General features: G+C 33.9%; 3 protein-coding genes and 1 long non-coding RNA gene across 5 annotated transcripts in view; 2 read left to right on the top strand and 2 right to left on the bottom strand.

Moving 5' to 3' along the window:
- Positions 1-22,390, top strand: part of LOC120210640 — a 28,938-nt gene extending 6,548 nt beyond the window's left edge. For both annotated transcript variants that reach the window (XM_039209339.1, XM_039209341.1), the window contains exons 10-12: positions 4,502-4,510; positions 7,934-7,941; positions 22,380-22,390. The gene's annotated coding sequence lies outside the window, so the exon portion shown is untranslated. The remainder of the gene's footprint in view (positions 1-4,501; positions 4,511-7,933; positions 7,942-22,379) is intronic.
- LOC120210642 (protein SGT1 homolog) lies at positions 1,968-4,539 on the top strand. Its single transcript, XM_039209342.1, has 9 exons — positions 1,968-2,161; positions 2,253-2,322; positions 2,638-2,762; positions 2,889-3,118; positions 3,242-3,307; positions 3,569-3,707; positions 3,913-3,998; positions 4,120-4,224; positions 4,342-4,539. Exons 1-9 carry the CDS (start codon positions 2,002-2,004, stop codon positions 4,447-4,449), a joined length of 1,089 nt encoding a protein of 362 aa, XP_039065273.1. The 5' UTR covers positions 1,968-2,001; the 3' UTR covers positions 4,450-4,539.
- Positions 4,342-26,115, bottom strand: LOC120210643. Its single transcript, XR_005524520.1, has 4 exons — positions 26,077-26,115; positions 23,232-23,238; positions 8,030-8,037; positions 4,342-4,445 (listed from the first exon to the last, which is right to left on the bottom strand). It is a non-coding gene; the product is annotated as an uncharacterized LOC120210643 (long non-coding RNA).
- On the bottom strand, positions 16,254-21,807 carry LOC120210639. The gene is made up of 15 exons (XM_039209338.1): positions 21,447-21,807; positions 20,163-20,284; positions 19,979-20,067; positions 19,846-19,887; positions 19,685-19,778; positions 19,508-19,550; positions 19,303-19,403; positions 18,984-19,048; positions 18,320-18,816; positions 17,980-18,199; positions 17,326-17,894; positions 17,070-17,205; positions 16,928-16,996; positions 16,687-16,812; positions 16,254-16,390 (listed from the first exon to the last, which is right to left on the bottom strand). Exons 1-15 carry the CDS (start codon positions 21,662-21,664, stop codon positions 16,277-16,279), a joined length of 2,505 nt encoding a protein of 834 aa, XP_039065269.1. The 5' UTR covers positions 21,665-21,807; the 3' UTR covers positions 16,254-16,276.

Raw genomic sequence — 26,115 nt, 5'->3', positions numbered from 1 at the left:
ATGCTTCAATAATAATGAGGTAATTCTTATATAAAAAGAGTTAATTGTGTCACATATCCTTAAAGTATGATTTTAAATTAAGCCCTAAATTTTTAAATATTCCAATTTCATCCTTAAACTATGACTATCATTTTAAATCAATCCTCAACATTTTGAACATTTCAATTTCATCCTCAAACTATGACCTTCATTCTAAATTGATCCTCAAAATTTTTTAACATTCCAATTTTATCTCAAACTACATGTATATACTATTCACATCCCTTGTAAATAAAATTATTAGGTCAAGTTATATTATTATATGTCTGAGAAAAAAACAAAATTTAGGTTAAACTATGACCGAAACTAATTACATATTTAGATGAATTTGGGGATGAAATTAGAAAATTTAGAAGTTTGGGGGTCAATTAGAAAGATGTTCATAATTTAGGGATAAAATTAGATTGTTTAAAAGTTTAAGGACTAATTTAGAAATAGAATCATAGTTTAAGGATAAAATTGAAATATTAAAAAAATTTAAGGATCGATTTAAAATGAGAATGATAGTTTGGGGACATATGATGCAATTAAATAAAAAAATAGTTAAACCGTTACGTGGGGACAAATAATAATTAGATAATTCCTATACAAATAATAATTAGATTACACCTATAACTATATATAAGAAACTTTGTACAAAATATATTATAGATAAAGTTTAGGGTAAATTATACATTTAGTCAACTCATTGTTATTGTATTTATGTTTTTGATCATCCAACTTTAAAAAAATTATTATTTTACTATCCAACTTTGAATTTAATTTTTATTTATTGGTCAACATCCTTCTCCATCATTGTTCGATCGTAGTAGATCATTATCTACGATGTAATCAGTACTAAAATAGTCTTTTTACTCCCTTCTTTCTTATTAATTTTGGTTGCCTTAAAATTTTATCGAAATCGATAAAACTCAAATCAAAGCGTCGACGTTATCTTGATCCTATATGTAATCTTCAATATCTGATCATCCTGGAATCGCCATTTTTCTTCTCCTTGATATCCCCGTAATTTGAATTTGGATAAAAATACTCTAGCACTTGTGAATCAAAGGGAGTCCAAAAATATGGGTTTGAAAGAAAAGGTTCAAGGGCATTTTGCATAAATTTATCCAAATTTTTTTAAATGATGTTAGACATTAACGGTTGGATGACCAAAAAGAATGAAATTCTAAAGTTAGATAATAAAATTAGAAACTTTTATAGTTGGGTAACCAAAATAGATATAATGATAAAATCCAATGACCAAAATTATAATTTATCCACAAAATTTACATAGAATGAGAATTAAACTTGTTTAAGGATAATGTTCACATTACTACTTCGTTCAAGGTTTATTTGTTTTTAAATAATAAAATTATTTTAATCATATAATAAATTTAAATGAAAAAAATATACTTAAAACATTTTTAATTTTTTAATTAATATTAATTTATTTTTTTATTTTAAATAATCTCAATGATTATAAGATAATAAATATTCAATTTTTTAACTTAATGATAATTTGTATATACTTTACATATATAATTATTTAAATTCGAATCTTTTAAAGATAATTTACCCTAATTTAAAAAAACATTATTTATAATATGTACAAGAGTTTATGCTTATGCAAACATAATATATATATATATATATATATATATATATATATATATATATTATTATTATTGTAACCATAACATATAATATTAAAAATTTAGTATTTACTTAAAATATTAATTAATATTCGATTAACTTAAAAATTAAATTAAATTTTAAATAAAATAATTATTTAATACTTTAAATTATCAATTTTAATCTATTTTAATATCTAATCCTCTACTTATTTTATCAGTTTACCTCAGACTCAAAACATAAAGTCAATTGTCTTCTCTCACAATTCTCGCAGATCAAAATCCTCTCTCGTCTCTCTTCTAGACTCTTCTGTTTCTTCTTCTTCTCTTCTCTTGCTTTGCCCTTGCAATGGCGTCTGATTTGGAAACCAAAGCCAAAGAAGCCTTCATCGACGATCACTTCGAAGTTGCGCTTGATCTTTACTCTCAAGCAGTTCAACTCAACCCTAAAAGCGCTGAACTCTACGCTGACCGCGCTCAAGCCAACATCAAACTCAATAACCTACCTGGTATCTCCTTTGTTTTTCCCATTATATCTTACTATATGTATTTTTGAAAAGATTAATTGTGATTTTTTTTTTGTAATTTTCGTTTTCGCAGAGGCTGTCGCGGATGCAAACAAAGCAATTGAGTTGGATCCGTCCATGTCTAAAGCTTACTTGCGTAAAGCGTCAGTAGATTTTCCTGAATTCTTTCGTTTTTTTCCAATGCTTTTGTTGTCTATACATAAATAGTATGGATGTTGCTGTTTTTTATTCATTTCCTTTCACGATCTGCACGAAAATTAACTGTTTTAATCGCACGAAAATTAAATAGTAGCTGAAGCCTGAAGGAATTCCTGAATTCTTCTGATGGTGATTATTATAGAAAATTATAGTTATTATAAATAGCTAAATTGCATGTTCATAGCTTTTCCCTATCTTGTTTATTGCTTCCGAGGCAATTATGTTGGGTCTGTAAATAATATTTTAAACAATGTCTGCAGTACGGCATGTATGAAGCTTGAGGAGTACCAAACTGCTAAGGCTGCATTGGAGAGTGGTGCTGCTTTGGCGCCGGGAGATTCAAGATTTTCTAAGTTGATCAAAGAATGTGAAGAGCGCATTGCTGGTACTTAGCTTTTAATAAGTACTTTTAGGAAGGAAAGAGTTTTGCCACCAAAATTCCTATATATTTAAAAATTACCTATGATGTCTTAAGAGCCTTCCTTGTTTATGAATTTGTGCGTTTGTGTAGAGGAACAAGTCGAGCTACCAAAGCAGGTGCTGAAAGAGGTGGCAACAAATGGCGTACCTCAAAAAGAAGTCGAGCCAGTGAAGGATGTGCCTGTTCAGATGGCAACAAATGCTGTACCTGCCAAAGAAGTGAAGCATTCATTTTATCAGAAACCAGAGGAAGTGGTTGTCACAATATTTGCCAAGGGAATACCGCGAGAATGTGTTAAAGTAGATTATGGTGAACAAATCGTAAGTTGCATACCAACTCATCTGTCTCCCGGTTGCCCTCCATTCTTTTTTTGTGTTTCTGTCCTTGAGATGTTAATGAGTATATAGGCTAAAGATATTCTATCTTTCTTTGTGCGTCTGCAGCTAAGTGTTGCCATTGAAGTTCCTGGTAAAGATGCGTATCATTTCCAACCTCGATTATTTGGAAAGGTATTACATGAAATTCATGTTATTACAATTCTGGTTTGTAAGAATGGTACGTTAAATATGGTTGGCATTTTATTTCTTGGCAAATGTCCAAACTTAGAACTCTGTAGATAATACTGCTGATATTGAAAATATTATGCTGAAGTGTGGATTGGTTTTCTGTTTAGTAGTGATAAACAAGTCTTTTGCTGAATCTTTTACTATGTGATTGCATCTCTTCTTTAGATGCTCATTTTTCTGTTGTGTTTTGCTCTGTTTGAACAGATAATACCTGATAGGTGCAGATATGATGTTTTGTCAACCAAAATTGAGATTCGGCTGGTGAAAGCTGAACCAATTCAATGGGCATCCCTTGAATTCAGCAGGGAAGTTGCTGTTCCCCAAAGGGTTAATCCATCTTCAGGTAAGTTGAAATATGTTGCATCATGTACTGACTTGATTTTACATCCTGTACTGATTTGATAATTCTCCCTGCGCACTTTTATGCATTTATATGATGCTGTGTGTATGTTTTTGCTGTTTTGAAACTATATGTAATGGTAGTGTGAAATATAAATGTTTATTCTCACTGTGCACTTGGGGTTCTTGTCATAAACTACTTTTTGCAGTAACTGCAAATCAAAGACCGGTGTATCCATCCTCCAAACCAAAGAGGGTTGATTGGGATAAAATTGAAGCTCAAGTAAAGAAGGAGGTACATCGATTATGAGGCTAACTTTTTTCCCTTTCTTTTGATTGTGTTGTTGGGACAACTTGCCTAGAGGAAGTTGTGGAATACAATGATTAACACACAACTCTCTGTGGCTGGCTTTCAGGAGAAAGATGAAAAACTTGATGGTGACGCGGCTTTGAATAAGTTTTTCCGGGACATTTATCAGGGTGCTGATGAGGATGCAAGGAGAGCCATGCAAAAATCTTTTGTAAGATTTTATCGTTTAATTTTGTCCCTCGAATAAATGCGTAACTTTGGTAATTGGATTAATTAATCGATAGAATATGGTTGCATTAATAGTTCATCTACCACGGGAATATTGTAGGTGGAATCAAATGGGACAGTGCTTTCAACAAACTGGAAAGAAGTTGGTGCAAAGAAGGTCGAAGGAAGTCCTCCAGATGGTATGGAAATGAAGAAGTGGGAGTACTGAGACTGTATTCCGCGTCGAATGTCGGAATCTGCTCCCAGCAAGGCCACAACAGGTCTGATGAGTTTCTTTGTATTTTTAAGTTTTCTATTGAGGTTTATGCAGTTGTTGGTCTTTAAACATTGAACTTCACCTGTGTCTATGTTGGAACTTTGAAGTATGCAATGCAAGATCGGTGACTTCATAAAATGGTTGAATTTTCTTTTTAATCTCTAATAAGATACTTGCATTTAACTTTTTAAATTCACAACATAGTTTTTTGTTCCAAATTGATAGTTACAAAGCCCTTATTTAAACCAATGTGAATCATAAAGTTTAGGTGTTAAATTGAATCAAATAATTTAGTTGAGGTATCTAATTGAATAAAAAAGTTTAAACCAATGTAAATTCAAGAAATTGCTTTTAGTAACCACCTGCACTGTTACTAAAAGTGCATTTTCTTATAATGATATCTTGGTCCATAATCATTCTATCTTAGTTTAGAAGCAACATATCTTAGTTGATCCAAAAGTATTGCCTTAGTGTTATAAGATCATCGTAATCTTTAGATCTTCAAATATTATTTGATGTCTATATAAATCATGTAGAAATAATTGATATACACGAGGCAAGTCGAGAATGTGTTCGGCTAAGATTATTGACCCAACACATTCAGAAGGTATGCGATCTGATAAAATATCGACCATCTTATAAGAAGATAATGCAAAACATATAACTCAATCGAAAAGAGAATACGTCGAAGAAAATATATTTTCATAAAGTTTTCTCTATCACGGTTGCCGAAAGAATAATAATATAAATATTCAGTGAATTTATTGAAATGATAATTTGAAATATCTATTCACCAACATATTGTTTACTTCAATATTTGAAGATTTTATTTAAGATTGAATTGTAAAGACTCGGATCTTATCGCATACTGTTATGAGAAGAGTAAATGTGCATTGTATTCTCTCTCTCTTAATCGAAGTTTTATATTACTAAATATTTCTAATAAAACTTTTCTGATAACATGTTATGCGTATTAAATTAATATATACTTGCCTTTATTTCAATTCATAAATGGTAAACCAAACTTTGCAAGCACACTCAGCCAATTCCAATAGATTTCTATTATAATAAACAACAAAGAAGACAATGAAAATTAGACTGTATAAGAAAATGTCTTCAAGTATGAAAAGTATTTATATTTGCCTTACACTTGCTTAATTGCTAACTCTAATATCATTCTTTCATCAATCGAAAACTCGTGATGAATAATCTGTTATAGTTGGAGAAGAAGATGAAGAACGGAGGAACGAACATGATTTGGGAATGGAGAAAGGAGGGTTAGGGATTTTGGAGGATGAGGGATTAGGGATTCACGAGAGTAGATTGGGGTTTGAAATCAGAAAAGGGATTAAAGCACGAGGGGAATTTGACTTACCTGATGATGTGGAGGTAGGCCAAGGAGGTTTGGGGCGAGATGGAGCGGCTCAGATGAGTGGCCCAGTACCTGAAATACAAAAGGAAAAGGAATCAGTTTGTTAAGCATTCAATTATAAAAAATTACCAGTTGGTTGTGTTAGATTTACCAGTACGAATTGTAACTAAATAATACCTCATGTGGAGCACATTTCCTTTTATGAATTGAATGAATGAGAATACTTTTTCTGTAATCTCCCTTCTTCTTCTTCTAAAATCCCCTATTCTTCGATAATTTCTTCTCCTTATTTCTCAATCCACAACAAATTGGTATCGAGAGCCTCGGTTCCGGCAAAATATTGAGCATGGCAAAGAAGAATCAGTCCATGGCTGAAGTCGATCTTTCAGGCCTGCAAAAGCAAATGGAAGATTTAACAGCGTTAGTAAAGAAAGGACAGGACGAGACGAGTCCACCTAAATGGTGGGAAATGCAAGAAAACAAAATTACTGCATTGGAGTCGAGGATGGCTACTAATCAGGGCTATGTTGAAGAACCGTTAAAGATCTTAACATGCAGAACAAATGAAAATGAACAACCTGTTGGGGAACAGGTACGAACTCCTAATAACTCTAAAGATGGGGAGAGACTGTAGTGAAAGATAAATCAAGATTCACTTATAAAACGGATGAACCTAGGATTTTGAAAGATAAACATGATGCTTGTTTGGTCATTAAGAACAGTTCTAGGCCTGAAAATCTGATAGGTGAAAACAGTAACACTAGACCTAATATGATGGGAATGATAGCTGAAAACAAGGAACCAGAGGGTTCATTTAGCAGTACAGGGAATATGTGGCATAGACCTAAAATTGAACTGCCTTTTTTCGAAAGAGTTAATCCGAGGGGGTGGATTCAGAAATGCCATAAGTACTTTTCTATTTGTGGTGTTCCTGTTGAGCAGAGAGTGGAGGTAGCTACTATGTACTTAACAGGCAAGGCAGAGATATGGTTTGATGGGTATATTATGCAAAAACACCATGTTACATGGCATGAGTTTGAAGCTGATCTTTGTCATAGATTTAGTGATAGATGTTTTTCTGATATTGTTGAAGAGTTTACTAAATTGACTCAGAAAGGGTCTGTAGAGGATTATCAGGAGAAGTTTGAGGAGTTACAACCTCATATGCTTTTGCAGAATCCTACTTTGACTGAGGAATTTTTTGTGACACTATTTGTTAGTGGACTCAGAGATGATATTAAATATAGGGTCAAGGCTCTAGATCCTAAGAATTTATTTGAAGCATGTAAGTAAACTAAACTCTATGAATTATCTGTGGAGTTTGAAAACAGAAGGTTGAGGCCTTCTTTTAAAGTCCCACCCTACCCAAACCCCAGTACTGTTTCTAAACCATACACACTGCCAGTTAATACAAAACCTACAACAGTAGCAAATCCTAAACAGAGTCTTATGGAGCATAGAAGGCAAAATAATCTTTGTTTTAAATGTGGTGAGAAGTATCTTCCAGGTCATCAATGTAAAAATAGACAATTGAACATGATTACGGAAGAAATGGATACTCCTTCAGTGGAAATTTTTCCTACAGATTCAGACCAGACTCCACAAACAGAAAAGGAAACTTTAGAAATCTCTATGAATGCTATTACTGGCTCTATTGGTCATACACATAGTTTTTTTGACTCCTAAATGAGCTGATGCTAGGATTCAGATTACTACTCCTTGTCCTTTGGCTATTACTGTGGCTAATGGCCAACAATTATTCAGTACTGCTAGATGAAATAAAGTAGAGTGGCAAATGCAGGCAATAAAGTAGAGTGGCAAATGCAGGGACATACTTTTTGCATGATTTTAGGCTGCTTAAACTGGGTGGGAGTGACATGGTTTTAGGAGTAGATTGGATGAAGTTATTCAATCCAATATTAATGGACTTCAATCATATGACTTTAAGTTTTAATCATGAAGGGCAGCAGATTTGTATTCAGGGACAGTAGCCCTCAACTGAACTACAATAAATTTCAGGGGCTACATTACTTAAAATGAGTGCAGGGGATTCTGATATTATAGGGCATATTGTCCTATTTACTATGGCAGGAAGTTCTTTTGCTATTCCTATGGAACTTCAACATATCTTGGAGAAATACAACTCAGTTTTTGCAGAACCTGAAGGGCTACCTCCCCAGAGGTCTCATGATCATGCCATTTCACTTAAGTCTACTGCCACCCCAGTTAATTTAAGGCCTTACAGATTTCCTCACAATCAGAAGGCTGAGGTTGAAAGACAAATCACTACAATGCTTTCTTCTTCTATCATTCAACCTAGCAGAAGCCCATTTGCCTCTCCCTGCCTTCTTATTAAAAAGAAGGATGGCACTTGGAGGTTTTGTGTGGATTACAGACAACTTAATAGTATGACTATTAAGGACAAATTTCCTATTCCTATAGTGGAGGATTTATTGGATGAGCTACATGGGGCAATTTACTTTTCAAAAATTGATCTGAGGTCAGGTTATTGGCATATTAGAATTAAACCATAAGATATTTACAAGACTGCATTTAGAACACATCAAGGCCATTATGAATTTAAGGTGATGCCTTTTGGCCTTACTAATGCTCCTGCTACATTTCAGGCACTTATGAATGACTTGTTTAATTCTTTCCTTAGAAAATTTGTTTTGGTTTTCTTTGATGATATATTGGTGTACATCAGCAGTATGACAGACCATGTTGAACATTTACAGTTAGTATTGGAAGTTTTGCAAAAGAATCAATTATTTGCAAAACTCTCCAAATGTTTTTTTGGACAGGCTAAAGTGGAGTATATGGGCCATATTATCTCTGCTACAGGGGTGTTTACAGACCCTAGTAAGGTGGAAACAATGCATATTTGGCCTAAACCTAAATCCCTTAAATCTCTTAGAGGATTTCTTGGCCTGACAGGATACTACAAGAGATTTATTAAGAATTATGGCATTATTAGCAGACCATTGACACAAATGTTAAAAAATGATGGGTTCCAATGGACTTCTGCTGCTTATATTGCTTTTGAGGATCTTAAAAAATCTATGTGCTCTGCTCCAGTTTTGGCATTACCAGATTTTTCTAAGACTTTTTATCTGGAAACAGATGCTAGCTCTGGGGGTATAGGGGTTGTTCTTTCACAATAGGGAAGACCTATTGCCTATTTGAGTAAAGCTTTAAGTCATACACACTCAGATCTGTCTATTTATGAAAGAGAATATCTTGATATTCTCTTGGTTGTTTCTAAATGGAGACATTATTTGGAAAGCATACCATTTGTTATTAAAACTGACCATGAGCCCTTGAAATATCTTTTAGAGCAGAAGTTAACTACCACCATCCAGAAGAAAGGGTTGACAAAGCTATTGGGTTTAGACTACACTATTCAGTATAGAAAGGGGAAATCAAATGTAGTTGCTGATGTTTTATCTAGAACATGGGAGGATCAAGCTTCTTGTTTGACTATAGGGGTGACAATTTTGGTGCCTACTTGGGTTCAAGAGATTGAGTAAAGCTATAAGGATGATTCTCTAGCTCAAAATTGGATTTCCATTTTAACTATTAATTCTACTGCTGACAATAAATGGAAATATGCTAAGGCTGTTCTCAAATATGATGGGAGAGTTTATATTAGAGCTAATGGAAGCCTTAGGTTGAAAGTTATACAGACTTTGCATGATTCTCCTAAGGGTGGACATTCTGGGGCACATGCTACATATTATAGGATTAGGTCAAATTTTTATTGGCCAAATCTTAAAGCTATGGTTGCTACCTATGTGAGGTGTTGTGAAGTTTGTCAGCAAACTAAGGTGGAACATGTGACAAAACCTAGTTTGCTACAGCCCCTACCTGTTCCTAATCAAGCATGGGAATTAATTACTATGGATTTCATTTAGGGTTTGCCTACATCCTTCAAGAAAAATTGTATTTTGGTAATTGTGGATAAATTTACCAAATACAATCATTTTTGTCCTTCGCTCATCCTTATTCTACTGCAGAGGTTGCTAAACTCTACCTAGACAATGTTTATAAACTACATGGTCAACCTAAAATGGCCATCTCTGACAGAGATAAGACCTTTACTAGTTTGTTTTGGAAAGAATTGATGAAACAATTAGGCACAAGGACACTGTTCATCACTGCTTATCATCCAGAAACGGATGGACAAATAGAGAGAGTCAATCAGTGTTTAGAGCAGTATTTAAGGGGCATTTGTTTTTTTCAGCCTAGACATTGGGCTAAATGGCTACCTCAGGCAGAATGGTGGTACAACACCACTTACCATACTGTTTTAAAATTAACTCCCTTTCAGGCTTTATATGGCTTTATATGGGTACAAACCACCTATTATGGTTTGGCCAATAGATACTACAGTTCAGTCAGTAAGTGAAATTATGTCTAACATGGAGCATATAAGGCAAATGATCAAGCATCAATTAGAAGTAGCCAGTAACAGAATGAAGCAGCAGGCTGATAAAAATATATCAAAAAGGGTTTTTCAAATTGGAGAATTGGTGTACCTGAAGTTGCAGCCGTATAAACAATCTTCAATTGCCCTGCGAAAAAATCTCAAGTTAGCATCCAAATATTATAGACCATTCAAAATACTTGAAAAAATAGGTGAGGTGGCTTATCGGTTGGACTTACCTGATTCTTCGAGACTCCATCTTGTATTTCACGTAAGCCTTTTGAAGAGATTTATTGGAGATTCATCGGTGACTGCTACAAATCCTCCTACAATAAACGATGATGGTCAGTTACGGATTAAACCCTTAAAAATTATGGGAAGACGTATCGTAAATAGAAATGGAAAGCTAATCACTCAGCTTTTGGTTCAATGGGAAAACTTGGATGAATCGAACAATACCTGGGAAGATTATTCGTTTCTGCGTGGCCAGTTTCCTTTGTTTGATCCTTGGGGACAAGGCTCGTCTTGTGGGGCGGGTATTGTTATAGTTGGAGAAGAAGATGAAGAACAGAGGAACGAACATGATTTGGGAATGGAGAAAGGAGGGTTAGGGATTTTGGAGGATGAGAGTTTAGGGATTCACAAGAGTAAACTGGGGATTGAAATCAGAAAAGAGATTAAAGCACGAGGGGAATTTGACTTACCTGATGATGTGGAGGCAGGCCAAGGAGGTTTGGAGCGAGATGGAGCGGCCCAGTTGAGTGGCCCAGTACCTGAAATACAAAAGAAAAAGGAATCAGTTTGTTAAGCATTCAGTTATAAAAAAATTGCCAGCTGGCTGTGTTAGATTTACCAGTACGAATTGTAACTAAATAATACCTCATATGGAGTACATTTCCTTTTATGAATTGAATGAATGAGAATACTTTTTCTGTAATCTCCCTTCTTCTTCTTCTAAAATCCCATATTCTTCGATAATTTCTTCTCCTTATTTCTCAATCCACAACATAATCTAAAATACAAATTACTTAATCCAATGCTAATAATTATCGTTTAAGTATATATATATATATATATATATATATATATATATATATATTAATAGTCTAGAGTAATTGCTCACAATCTTTTTTTCTTTTGTGATAGATAACACATACTACTACAAACATAGATGTTTGAATCTGAAACTTTTAACCATTGGTATTGTAATGCCCAAAATCTCGGATTAATAGTTTCGGACTAACTCGAGATTATTTAGACAAGCCCATTAGATCTATGTGAAACTTGGATCAAGTTAAGGATGAACTTGGGCTTTGGTTAGGCTCCAAGCGTTAGAAAAAGGAGGCGTTTTAATAGTTGAGTGAAAAAGAAAGGATGAAAAGGACAATTTTACCCTATTTTCAAACAAAGGCTGAATTTATTTTAATGATGATGATGTAATTTGCTTATCCACTCTCCTTTTCCCTTCATTTCTAGCTTTTTTTGGTTCCCTACCCTCATCTTATCCGTTCTCATAGTTTTTCCTCTTCCAAGCATAGTGCAAAGGTGGAAACTTGTAGACTCTCAATCACATTTAAGATCTTTTTAAGGTAAGAAACGAAATCTGAACATCTCAAGCTTCATCCAAGCCTCCTATTATAAGTTTTGATCATGGAAATGTCTTATGTGAGGGTTTAAAGTGGGTTTTGGATTTCCTTAATACTCTAAATATGTTTTTAGAGATTTGAAATCATATTTCTAATCTTTTGAGCCTCTGATGAGTAACTCATTTACCTTGACTTTGATTAGAGAAGAGGGGAGAAAACTCTAAGATTAAAGGAAACGAGAAATTGATCCTTGGTTGATTTGAGAATATTTCTAGCAGCTAGGAAACTAAGGTAGCACATTCACAAAACTTTCATACCATTTATGAGTCATGGGAATGCATTTAGCTGGTGAGTATTGAGTTGTTAAGCATGAATGAGCATTCATGGTAGATTCAAGCATTTGTTGTTTTTAGCATGTGTAAAACCTATTATGACCCCTCCTTTCATACATAAGACTTTAAGAATGTTTGAGGACATCAATAGGGTACTTGAGATAAATTAGGGAGTTATTTTTGTGCCCAAACATGACATTTATGGGTTTGGATATCGGTACTGGAAGAACGGTATTGATATTGTTCATCAGTTAGCTTAAATTGGGAAGGGAAGTATCGATACTCATCCAAGGGGTATTGATATTGTTGGTCAGATTTCGATACTCATAGTGTAGTATCGATACTGATGAGTGTTTATTTGGTTGATAATTTATTATTAATTAAATTGTGTTATTCCCTTTTATAGTGCTAATTTGAGTTATTTGTGTTAGATTTCGCTCATGACTCTATTTTTCAGAAAACAACAATTAAAGTACGAATTAAATCAGATTTATCCCATTTATCTGGAGAAGTTGGCGCCAACTCAAATTCAGAGACCAAGTAGGGTGCCAACTGCAATAAATAATCCAAGTAGCAAGATCAAAGGAAAAAGCAAAGCGAATCAAAATTCTTTAAGAATTAAACATTGTAATTAAATTCAATTTTTTTATATTTTATTATTTAATTAATAAGATTTCAGTTTGCCAAGGATTTTATTTTCTTTAGGTATTTTATTTTCGTTAGGTTTTCTCACACCCATCGGGGTGAAGCTTGAAAGATGTACTTTACAAGTTCAAAATTCAATATAGAACCGATTTTGGCTTATTCTTTCGTTCTAATAAGTGTTTTTTTCCTATTTCATCTACTCTTTCTTCCACGCGTCAAGCATTAGTTTCACCGTGCTTGGCTAAACTTTTCGTTAGCAATTAGCTAAGTTGCGACTCAATCCAATCTCGTGAAAATTGTAAAGGCGCTTCATACCTTCAGATTTCTTTCTGGATTTTTGGCAGACAAAAAGAGGCAATCAACCTTTCTTCAGACATCTCGATATCTTCAATCCAAGGAGTGCACATTGGCTCGATGGACGTTGCGATTTACAGTTGAGAAGGAGAATTGACTTGTAGCAAGTTCAATTCTCTAAGAAAACTTAGCAATGGTCCGCTAAGGGAAATCAAGATCGGATTCGATTCTCATTGAGACACCATAATCCGAGCACAGGCTTTCCCAGTTTTAAACCAACATTGGCGTTAAAGTTGATAGACGACATTAATCCAAATATGGGCTAAATTCCAAGGATTGAATTTGGAAATTAGTTCATCAACGAGAAGAGCAAGTTACAAGGGTTGGGCCTTGTAGATTGTAATTGGCAAGTACCTGAAGTAAAACTTATTTTAGTGATCGAGACTGATTGAGACAAAGCGAAGTTGGAGGCTATCTCTCATCATATTTTTTTTTTACAATTTACTTTTCTTATTTTTATTGCTTTCGTTACTTTTATTTTATTTTATTTAGTTTACTTGATTATTTTAAATTTTTTTTTAATTATTTGTTGTACAACTTTCTTGGTTCAAGATTAAATCAAATCAGAATTAGAAAATTTTGAATCCTTGTGGACCGACACCCTTCTTCCCTATTATGCATTTTTAGTATAATTATCCAGGAAAAAAGATTAATTATTTGACAATTACGACATTTGTCAGATACAAAGCACACTTAGCAGATTTCAGTAGGTCATTTTGATATCGATACTCATGGGAGTATTGACACCGAACTATTTTTCAAAACATCGAAGCAAAATTCGGTATCGATACCCTAGCTTGAGAGTATCGATATTGGTCCAGGAGTATCAATACTACCCTTCTTTCTTAGCTCGTAATCACTGTGTAAGTATTGATACCCAAGGGAGAGTACCAATACTTGAGAGTCAGTACCGATACTAAGGGGTTGAGTACAAGTACCATTGTACATCATTGGGCAAGGAACCCAAGGGATTTAGAAATAATATTGAGAGACCCAATGACAATAAAACACCAACAAATAAAACTACAAGTGAGAACCTTGTTAATATACAATTACAACTAGAAACAATAACAACTAGGACGACATAAAATTGGCCTTGGTTAATGCTCGAGAAACGAACAGGACACCCGAGTTACTTTAGTAGATGAAAATAATTTCGAGGTATAGAATATCAGGATATCCTCAAGCAAGTGCGCGATGCACTTTGTGACTAACTAGAGCACGAAGCCCGAACACTTGCGATGGATAGGTTAGTCGGGTGTTGTGTCCAGTGCAGAAATCTATATCTCACCCTAGGTAAGCTAAAGGGGTGTGTGGCCCGAGATGTGGAATCCTCCGACCACACCATGATGTATACCCTAGAGTAGTGTACAATATACTAGTATACTCACTTTCTTTATTACACTCGATAGCACGAGCATTTAATGAACACTTTTAGTATGGTTTAGTTGTTAGTGTGGCACTAGGTTAGCGAGTTTAGCGTTCGAATTTTGTTTCAGTGCGCAGGTCTTTAAGAGGACCATTCGAGGAGCCTATTGCACAACAAACGTTTAAGATAGTTTGAGCTACAACGTACATCTTGAGTCTTATTCCTTAGAGGGCATGTATTATTCATAGACCTTCTTGTACTTGAGTTGTAACTTTATTTTCAAATACTCAACTATATTATTTTGATGTATTTATTTGGGAGCTCATTGAAGTGGATTAAACTATTTATATTTGATTTTACGTTTTATCAAACTGTCTTTATATGATATTATAAACGTTTTAAAAAATTTTTTGGGTTAGGCACTCAGGTGGTCCCATGTGACATTCTAATAGGTCGATCTCGAGTCGTATTGGATTTGGGTATATCATTTAATAGATTTAGCTATATATTTAAGGGTAAAGTACACAAATGGTCCCCCGACTATAAGGTACTACTTTATTAAGTCCTTCGACTATTAAAAGTAACAAAATGATCCTCCAACTATAGAGTGTTGCTTTGTTGAGTCCCTTAACTATTAAAAGTTATAAAATGGTCACTTGACTATTCATTTTTGTTCCGAATTTATCCTTTTCTGTTAAAAAATTTGTGGTTGTCTAAACTGAACGTTAACATGATGATTGAGATATGATAATTGTTTGAGATTCTAAGATCATATCACAGTCAACAAAATTAAAAAATTCAGCTCAGAATACTATTAAATTTTTAACAGAAAATGAGACTTTTCCCTTGAGAGCAATGAGTGGTGCTATCAGTGGAATAACCACGAACGTAACTTGTTGCATCTTGTTTGCTACCACTAGAAGCGAAGATTCATCAATCTCACGAGAAAGAGTTAAGATCTCAAATAACTCCAGCATTGTCGTTGGTTTGTTACGAACACAGGGCATCAACTATGAGTCTATAATCATCACCTAATTGATTAACGATAGAGATCAACAAGTCTGTATTTGAAACTAACAACTGGCTAATGCAAGATCTGATGCAATAACTTGCATGTCTTTTACGTATTCTGATATATATCTGGAAACACACAAATTGCGAGCAACTTTAATTTGAGAGAAATGATATGGCGCAACTCGCGACCAGCATTTCTCATACAGATTTAGCAGTGGCAGCAGATGAAATAAGAGGTTGAAGTGTATCGTCACAAATGTGAGGATTTGGTCTTCGGCGATACCACAAAAGGTACTCAAGATTAGTCGTCTTGGTCTCAACATCAGAACGGAGCTGGTTTGTTCCATCCATATAGCCTGTTAAGATGAATCCAATGAGTGTAGCTTCCACATGACAGACGTAAGCTTGATTGAGAAGTTAATTTGTGCATTAAGATCGTTGATGGCAGATGGCGAAGCAATAACTAATATGCGATAAAGAGAGAAGAAAATAAAAAGTTGTGTAGGACAATTCTACAGTGCTCTGATTATCATGTAAAATATTTATATATCGATAGATATCATTGTTACAATAGATGAGTATATATAGATAGAACTCTAGTGTACATAATCACTTAAAGACCCAGTTAAACGTAGGTCATAGAGCCCAATTAGTTAAGATATACAAGAGTTATTAATCAATCTAAAGGAAGTAAGTTAACGATTGCTTCTTCCTTGAACCTCCTTCTCCATACAACTCATTCCATTGCTTCAGCTCGCTCATTACTGATCCTTCGGAAGCAAAGCTGGCAGCAACCTACATTTGCAGTATTTGAAACAAGCTTTTATGCATAAAATGCCAATTCCATGTTTAGTGAGGTGTCTACGTTGGCAGCCGTCAGCGAAGTCATCGTGCCGTTAACGATTTAACAGTTTAGTGGTATAATTGAAACAAAAATCAAAGTTCAGTGCTATAATTGGCAAAATTGAAAGTTCGGTGGTATGAACGATGCATTGCCTAAAGTTTGGTGGTATCTGATGTAGTTTACCCAGAAAATAATAGAGTATGGTTCTAAAAGTTTGTTGTTTGAAGGCAAAATGACTAGAATTTACCTGATTCTTTGCTTCTCTCATATCTTCCATGTTTAAAGGCCTCAAAGTAATTGCTCCTTCCTTCATATTCTCCTCTTTTGTCCCTAAAGCATCTTGGAAACTCTGGCCAGCTTCTCTCCTTTTTTTCTGATTATAAAGTTATTGAAAGTAGGAATTGTAAGGTACATTGTCTGCACCTACTGTTAACAGTAAAATTATGAGTTAGAATGATGGAGTTTTAGAAGAAAAGTTAAGTAGTCACCAGATCCTTCAACCTCTCGTGCTGAATCAACTCCCTAACGGGTCGATAAGCTGCCATCACGCACAAGTTCTGTTTCGAGTAGCTAATGCATTCAGTTCATAAACACAAATTGCTGATAAATGTTAATGATATAAATACAAACCTTGAGGTCACTTCCACTATATCCTTCTGTCATGGTTGCAAGCTCCTTGTAGTCAAGATCTTCAACTTTCTCTTTTGCAAGTAGAGTTCTCAAAATCTTTTCTCTGCTCTCTGTCGATGGAAGGCCAACCATAATTCTGGTAAAACGAAAAGATAAAGATGATCGGTTATATTGCCTTGTTAGCAAGTGAGTCCCTGAATTGCAGATGCTGAAAGGATTAAAAAAATTAGCAAATCACATGGTTATGGAGATATACCTGCGTTCAAAACGCCTGATGATTGCCTCATCAAGATCGAATGGCCTGTTGGTTGCAGCAAGGACGAGAATTCGCTCACCGGATTTTGTCAATAGGCCATCCCAATGAGCCATGAACTCATTCTTAATTTTTCGCATAGCTTCGTGCTCCCCAACTCTAGTCCTCTGTCCCAGCATGCTATCAACCTCGTCCACGAAAATTATGGTCGGCGCAACCTTTGCTGCTAGTGTGAATAAAGCTCTCACATTCTTTTCGTCTTCCCCAAACCATTTTGAAGTTATGGTGGACATTGATACATTAATGAAACTTGCTCCAGCTTCATTGGCAATGGCCTTTGCTAGCATTGTTTTCCCTGTACCAGGAGGTCCAAAGAGTAGTATACCTCTACATGGCTTCAGAAGCCCTCCGTTGAAGAGATCGGGCCTTCGTAGAGGAAGCATGACCAACTCCTGAAGTGATTCTTTGGTCTCATCCAGAGCACCGATATCTGCAAATGTCATGCCGATCTCATTCGGAGGAATAACCTCTGGCCTTATTCTTTTTTCGAATTCATTATCAGGAGGAACTTCCTGCATGGACATTAACTAATTGTTTATATCCTTGAAGTCACATTCATTCCAGTTTTTAGTTAATCGTCAAAGGACATCAACTTACAGCTACTTTTGGTTTTGGCGGATTCTCGGCATCCTTTTTCATAGCAGGATTGGATTTCTCAATCTTATTTTTCATTTTAGTGACGGTGGTGTCGGATTTCGGTTCAGGTTTTGCACGTACAACCTCTTCATCCTTGGTCGATTCAGCATTTGTCCCTAATTTTAAGGTATCCTTCCCGCAACCTTTTCCTTCTTGGAATAAATTGAGTCCATGGGATAAGCTGCTCCAGGGCCAGAACACCAATGGTGAGCTACTTAGAGAATTTAAATATATATATATATATATATATGTGTGTTGTGAAAGGAACTTGTATCAAGATCATATAATGAATAATGTCTACCTTTTGGAAGATATAACAAGCTTTCCATTCCGATATTCCGGATCCTTGCTGTTCATCAAGTGATAAGAGATTGCTGATACAATAATTTCTTCAATATAATTACTTAATACTATTGTGTCTGCTGAACAGATCGAACTCAAATCGTCACATTCGAGGTCATTTGCTGCTAGTACTTCAGCAATGTGGTTCCTGTTATCTTGAATTTGGAGCATCTTCATGTCCTCCTCAAGTTTCACTTTCCAGCTATGGAGACGAGTTTCGTCTTCGGGAGGTTTTATCTCAACGTTGTAAGGAAATAACACTGCAAGCCTGTCATCCACCTCATTGTAATCATCCTCAGGGTCCAACATCCTGGAACCAAGTATCAATACCGGACCGGAAAGTTTGTTTAACATTTTTTGAAACAGATTGTAGAAGTTCTCTGATTGGAGGATAAGCTTCTCAACATCCCTGATGTATAAGATAATGGGACCGGTTTTGGATACTGAAGCCAATACCTACAGGAGAATGAAAATGACCTTATGGAAGTAAATCGAAAGAGATGCAAGCAACAACTATTTACTTGAATCAATTCTTAGGCTTAAAAAACAGTTTATTAGAACATATTAGCATATGGATCTTATGAGGTTGACATAAAATGCACAAAAGAATATTTATGGCATACCCTGTAAAGTGATTGCAGAAAAAGTTTCTGATCGAAACACCAACTGCTAGTGCGCTTGTGGGGAGCTAAAAGAAACAAAAGAGATCAAAGAATGTTAGTGATTTCCTCCACATGTTCTCATGTGTCAAGAATTGAATGTCAAATGAATATTCTTCACATTAGCTAGAAGTTTTCAGCATGTCAAATGGTCTTATCAAGTAAGGCTCCCCAAAATGAAACAAATGAGATTAATCTTTTTCGACATCTCCGACTATAGTAAATTTATCATTCGAATCGTAAGGTTTTCCAGAAAGATATAAAGAAGAAATAGAAGGGTAACCTGAATTTACGAGAGCACGGTTCGAAGAGATGCTACTTAAATCACATGCTGTTGAGGCATTTCTACGATGTTTCGGAAGCTTGCCTGAACCTTCCATAGGCCTGCCACTGTATTAGGGAAAAGGTTATAACTGGTACCTCACCTCTGGTCCAGCAGTAACCAGCAGCAGCAGGCTAAACACATATTCTTCTACCCTGTACCATACCTGGAATTGAGATCAATAGCACTACCCTGTTGCGGTGACATGCCTGCAAGAAAATTACTGATTAGAAATAAATTTCTAAAAAAAATTGTAAAATTATTGATGAAACACATGACATAGAAGCATGTTGCAGTGACGCATAAAATCGGAACCTAAATAAGCAAAACTTTGAAAGAATACCCCTTGTTTCTTTTCTTGGGGAAAGGAGTTGCAAGGAACCAAACAAGTTGTTCACTCGCTCTAGAGTCATCTCCGAAATAGACCTCTTCAAGGACTGCAAAAGATGAAACTAAATTAGGCTGTGGTTACTAGTAAAAAGAACACGAAAAAATCGAACTTACAGGTGCAGGTTCTTTCTTGGTACAACCATATTTGCTTTGCATCTGTTGCAAGATGATCACAAAAAGAGTAAGTAGCATACTATCGCAGTTGAGATTTTAAGTTTAAGATAATAGAAGTTGTGCACATTCACACCTTAAGAGAAAAATCAGTAATGTCCAAAAGCAGTAGTTTTGATTCAAAGTAATGCGCCAAAGCCTTGGCAAGCATTTGCTGGTAAAGTTCTTCTCATGATAAAAAATCAACCCATTAGCTTAAAAATTAACTCTTAAAGGTGAACATATTCATGAAGACTAAAGAAACAAATCCATAGACATACCAGCAGGTCCTGATAACAAAATAGCTCTGCTGACAGGGGAAAGGTTTCGTGTATGCCGAGAAACATCGTTGTTTTTTAGTTGGATGTATGCAGCACTTGTTAATAACACTCGAGTTCTCTCACTGCATTAACCAACACAAGGAGCAGTAAATTTTTGCATAGATAAATTATTGAAGTTGCCCTCCATTTCCAGGGTTTGCCCTAATTAATCTAGATCGGCCCGAGTCGTACACCTGGTTTTTGTGGGTGGGTTTCCCATTGGGGATTTTCTGCACTCACAAGACTCGAAAATGAAACCTTGCTTATGCGAGATCAAACTACTTACCACTTGAGTCAACCTATTGGAAGTGCAAATTTGATGCCAAAGCAAAACTTGCAACTTTCATGGAGTTCAAGATATAATATTTTCCAAAAGTAGTCTACCCTAACTTGAAATCATTACATAAATGTTGGCATGTTCAAACACCAAACAATATCATGTTGAAGAATCAATATAGTATCAATCTACCAAAGTTTTATGATATTGTTGGAAAAAATCAACACCCTTGATAGGAACAAAAAATGAAATCTACCAACACAATTGACTTCAAACAAACCGAACGAACATGAAGAACGAGCATGAATGAGGGTATGTTCATGTTCGTTCGTTTAACTTTAACCGAGCATGAACAACTAATCGAATATAATTTCTTGTTCATGTTCGTTCGTTAAGGAATGTGACTTGTTCGCGTTCGTTCATATTCATATGATAAACAAACACAAACAAATGCAAATGAACCCAAAAGTAAACGAAGATAAATTTAAACGATTTAGGGTATTTTTTTCAATCTATCGTGAAATGAAAGGAAATACATATGTGAATAAATTTAAACAAATGAATATAAACAACATAAACGAATGAATATAAATAACATAAACGAACGAATTATCGAATATTCACAAACATAAATGAACGAACAAGTCATTTGTTCGTGTTCATTCATTTAATTAAACGTAAAAAATCTTTTTAATATTCATTAGTTTAATAAATAATTGATATCCACCTTCCATAATTGATTGGGGACCAACATCAAACACAGAACAACCAATGGCAGTATAGCAACCAAATCCTATTACCGATTGTAGTCATTTTAACAATGAAAAAAACAAAACAAAAGAGCAGATCTTCATTTCTCAATATCTTCTAAACATCTACATGAATGTGAAAGAAAAACCTAATGCAAAACATGTAATGAAAATGCCATATAAAAAAGTGGGAAAAAGAAGGCCCATTGTATGCCCTACCTAAGGTAATAAGGGAAGTCATCAAAGGTGACCTTGCTAAACTTTCCATCAATAACTTGTCTCATTAGTTCTTGCACAATCTGCTCCCTTGTAATATCATCGTCTTCAAAATTCCAACCAACCCTTTTGCTCACAGTTGGGCTCGAAGCCAATCCGAGACCTACCCCAACGCCAACCCCAGCACTTATAGCAGACAATATTATCCCCTTTTGTTCCATAATTACTTACTTTAAAAAAAAACAACCTTCTTTCTCTTTTTCAACAAAAAAAAACAGATATACACCTTTGTTCAACCGATCAAAATCATGACATTCTATGATATATGTGAAAACTATGATTCTTTTAACATCTACTTCGAAATGTAGAGACAATAAAAGAGAGAGAAGAAATGGAAAAGAAGAGAATAAATTGAGCAAACTGTAAGGATTTTAGCCCGAATACAACGTTGGTTCTAAAGGATTTTGATAGTTAAAAGACTAAAGCCATTAGTTCTATGGTATGACCCTCTTCAACTATTTATAGCATGCTCTAATATCAATGGACCTGAAAGGTCTTCCAAAAATTAAAAATAAAGAAAGACACCGGAATTTTGTCTTTGTAATGGTTTAAAATTAGTAATTTTATTCCCTATTTTTAATTATATTAGTTTATTTCTTATTTTTTTAATTGTATTAATATTCATCTTCGATATCATTTGTTACATCAACCTCAATGAAATCGGGATAATCAGTATCAAAGAAAAAGGTAACATGATGCAAGAGAGCTCTCCTAGCTAAAACATGAGCCACTTTATTAGTCTCCCGACATATATAAACCACCATATAATTAAGGAACTGGTTACATTGATCACGAATAGAACGTAAATAAATTCCGATAGTAGACTCGTCTAGCTCTGTATTATTAAATTTATAAGAAACATATTAACAATATAAGAAGTTATTAATATGAATGAGATTCCCAAAAATAGGAATAAGAGAGGGGACTTTTTTTTTCATATAACAATCCAAAGGTACAAGCCATATGAAGAACACTTGTACAAATGCTTATACATACTAACTTCATTGGTAAGTTATGTAAAGAATAAAACTACGAGTTTATGGAGAACACTACTGACTTTGTTTCTATAGAATCTGGATGTTGAAGAAGAGAGAAATGTGAATTCGTTGAGTGGTCTCAATGGATAAAGGGAGTGTTGTTCTTCTTTAAAATTTCGGGTTCGAACAGCTATATCTACAAGGTGTGTATACGTTGTCAATGACTAAATAAGATTATGAGTAGATACTACATTATAATGTCGTGGAGTTGAACTCTTAGTACGTGTTTACTGATAACTATATTCCACGCCTATTGTTACCGCTGTTTACTACTTTTTGTATGTTTTAATATTGATATTGTCATTGCATGCTTATTGATATTGTTATTTGTATCATATATATCGAATTGATATTACGATTGTTATAACGTTTGTATTTACGCATGAACAGAATGATCTTAGTAGTAGAGGAATTTTGTAATTCCTTGAGACCCTGAGCTCAAACGCTTAAAATATCAAAGACGTGAGCTTTCAATTCAAACGATTGAAAATTATAATGATAAATTGATTCTTATAATAAGGGTTTCTCTATGACAGTAATCTCAATCTCATACTTTTATATATTATTAAATAAAATAACTAAAAGCACTAAATAAGAATCATACACTTGAGATATATTAATGGACTTGGTTCAAACGGTAAGCAGCTTGTTTTCGTTAAGGCATGTTTTGAGTTCGAGTCTTTGTGAATACAGAAAATCTCCGCTGAAAGACTCACTCACTAAAAACCAAATATACGACCCAAGTTGATCGGATTAATGAAGATGAAGTCTTAAGAACTGAAAAGACAAAAAAAAAATACACTCCAACCATTAGTTTATATAAAAATTCTTTATTATTATATCAATGCTAATTTATTAATAAAATTTTAATGATTAAATACTTTCTTCCACTATAATGATGTGAATGTGCAAAATCTAATAAATAATTTTTTTCTCGATTTTCGTATTCTATCGTACACCTATCATGAGTTTTTGAAAACTTGTTGTACTTATCGTACGTATGTACTCGAATTTAATTTGATTAAAGTTCAATTAATATTTAATTGAAACATACTCGATTTAAGCTTGAGCATGACTCAAATTCTTAACGAGCCGAAATAAGCTATTTAATTTGGGATGGGCATATGCCAGGTTGGGTCGGGTTTTCGGCCAACCCGACCTTCTCAAAAATTTTACACCTCCACCCGACCCGAGTTTAGAGTAATCCCACATAACCCGACTTTTGAGATAAAACTCGACTCCGATCCAACCTGAAATAAATTAAAATTATTAATTTTATTTAATAAATAGAGACTTAATTAAAAAATAATATAAAGAGGGGTATTCTTACAATTATCCCTAAATATATAAGATTTTTTTTTTATTTTTTGGGTCAGGTCAGGTTGATTTTTTCACCCTAAATTTGAACCAAATCTGACCCGAACCTGAAATTTTCTTTAAAAATTCCGACCAGATCAGGTCAGGTCGAGTTGGAATCCGCCCATCCTTATACTTGATACCTGGCTCGAAAAACTCGCAAGTAATTCGAAAAATAATATATTAATATATTGAAATTTTATATTAAATTAGTAATATTAACATTTATATGTCATTTTAAAAAAAACGTAATATAAGGTTTTTATATACTAAGATTTAAATTCAAGTTATAGTTCAAATTTCAATTAAGCAAAATCTGAGAATGTTTCGAATTCAAAACTTTTTCGAATTCGCGCTGAATTTTAATTTGTGATTTCGAGTTTAATTCGAGTTCAATAATTTTAAACTCATAAACTTTCGATTCGATTTAAACTCATAATTAAACTTTTTCGAATAGAGTTAACTCAACTCGATTGACTTACCGGCTTAATTCCTTCAACTCAGCTCAAAGGGGGGCGACAGACAACACTGTCTTCGTGCTCACATCAGATGTCCGCTTTGCAAAATGCTGACATTGCAAAAACAAATGTTGTCCGATTAAGCTGTTAGATTTTCTTCACTTTTTGACGCTTTTACTAAATGTTTAGAATAATGTAACATTTTTAGTTTTTAATTAGGTTGTTAAATTACGTTCAATCAAAAATATTAAAATTTTTATAAATTTTTGATTGCGTCCTTCCTTAATCTTAAATCAGACTATATTTCTTTACTCTCTTCTGATTTGGCCGTATCACATATATTGGTCGTAATCAACCACGCATAAATTAATTCTATTGGTGTTCGAATTTGAAAATTTTAGAAATAATTTTCATTCCTTCAATCATTGAGATCGTTTGATTCGTGTTATACTTGATAATTTAAAAGGGTCGGGAAGCCGGGTGGAACGAGCTTGGAAAGTTCAATTTGATAAGCAAACGTGATTATCGGTCACAAAAAAGAGCCATGGGGGACCATCTGTTGACTTTTGACTAAACGAAATGTTTGTTTTCAAATTGACGGTACTAATTGCATCAGCATAAATATAATATGATGAGAACAAAATCGGTAAATATTCAATATTTAATTTTTTTTAAATATTAAATATTTATTAAATTATAAGATAACGCATACAAATGGTTCCGACGATAAATTATTATTTTGTTGAGGCATTTGACTTTCAAAAGATATAAAATGATCTCCTGGTTATAGGATGTTGTTTTTTTAGTCCATTAACCGTTAAAAGTTATAAAATAATCACCACACTATTCAATATGTTTCAAATTCTTCATTTTATGTTAAAAAATTGACGGTAATATGAGCTGGATGTTAATCGACTAGATGAGATATAATAAAATATGATCTCAAAATCTTAAATGACTATCATATCTCATAAAATAAATTAACATCCAACTCAGGCTGTCATTAATTTTTTAACGGTTAAGAGACTCAACAAAACAACATCATATAATTAGGGAATCATTTTATAATTTTTAATAGTCGAATGACTCAATAAAACAATGTCATATAATCGGAGGACCATTTATGTCCTCTACCTTAAATTATTTAGACAATAGGCATCTTGAGCTTATCGAGATTTGAACTTTGATTGTGTGGTGATAAATTTTTCATCTATTTTACCAGATTTTCAGTTTTGGGTTGAAGAAGGATTCTGAACATTTAAACATAATTAATTTTACCAGATTTTATATAATCAAAATACTTTTTAAGAAGATTTGATGCAAATTAAGCTCTTTCTTGTAACTTTTTCTGTTTCCCTCTCGATCGGGGCGTTCACTTCTCGGTTTTAACCGAATTGATCTAATTAAAACAATGACACCGAATTAATTCGGTTTGGAGAACGGTTAATTTTTTCAATATTTGGTTAACGGTTAATTCCGTTGAAAATTGGTTAATTAATCAATTTATGGAAAATGTTAAATACTATATATATCATATTTATTAAATATATATTTTAAGCTAAAATCTATTAGAAATTAAAATTCAATTATCTTGTAACCAAATTATGCTCATTAAATTATCAAGGCCTAATTAAATTTTAATCCAAATAAAAAAAATCACATCTATTAAGTTTAAACTAATCTAACTAAAACATTATAAGAAAATTGAGTTAATTTGGTCACCGTAACTTTGGTTCGGCTATTTTTTTTTTTGGTTGAGTA

Source organism: Hibiscus syriacus, unplaced genomic scaffold, assembly GCF_006381635.1.
Source record: "Hibiscus syriacus cultivar Baekdansim isolate YM2019G1 unplaced genomic scaffold, ASM638163v2 tig00109926_pilon, whole genome shotgun sequence".
Classification (NCBI taxonomy): domain Eukaryota; kingdom Viridiplantae; phylum Streptophyta; class Magnoliopsida; order Malvales; family Malvaceae; genus Hibiscus; species Hibiscus syriacus.
Note: the sequence above shows the minus strand (reverse complement) of the source record. Positions and strands in the feature narration are given on the sequence as shown.

Coding starts and splice junctions, on each gene's coding strand:
- LOC120210642 (XM_039209342.1), top strand. CDS start 2,002: ATGGCGTCTGATTTGGAAACCAAAGCCAAAGAAGCCTTCATCGACGAT. Junction 3,308..3,568: donor AACCTCGATTATTTGGAAAG/GTATTACATGAA, acceptor CTGTTTGAACAG/ATAATACCTGATAGGTGCAG. Junction 4,225..4,341: donor GAGCCATGCAAAAATCTTTT/GTAAGATTTTAT, acceptor GGAATATTGTAG/GTGGAATCAAATGGGACAGT.
- LOC120210639 (XM_039209338.1), bottom strand. CDS start 21,664: ATGGAACAAAAGGGGATAATATTGTCTGCTATAAGTGCTGGGGTTGGC. Junction 19,888..19,978: donor TTACTGATTTTTCTCTTAAG/GTGTGAATGTGC, acceptor ATCTTGCAACAG/ATGCAAAGCAAATATGGTTG. Junction 17,206..17,325: donor ATCAGGCGTTTTGAACGCAG/GTATATCTCCAT, acceptor TCGTTTTACCAG/AATTATGGTTGGCCTTCCAT.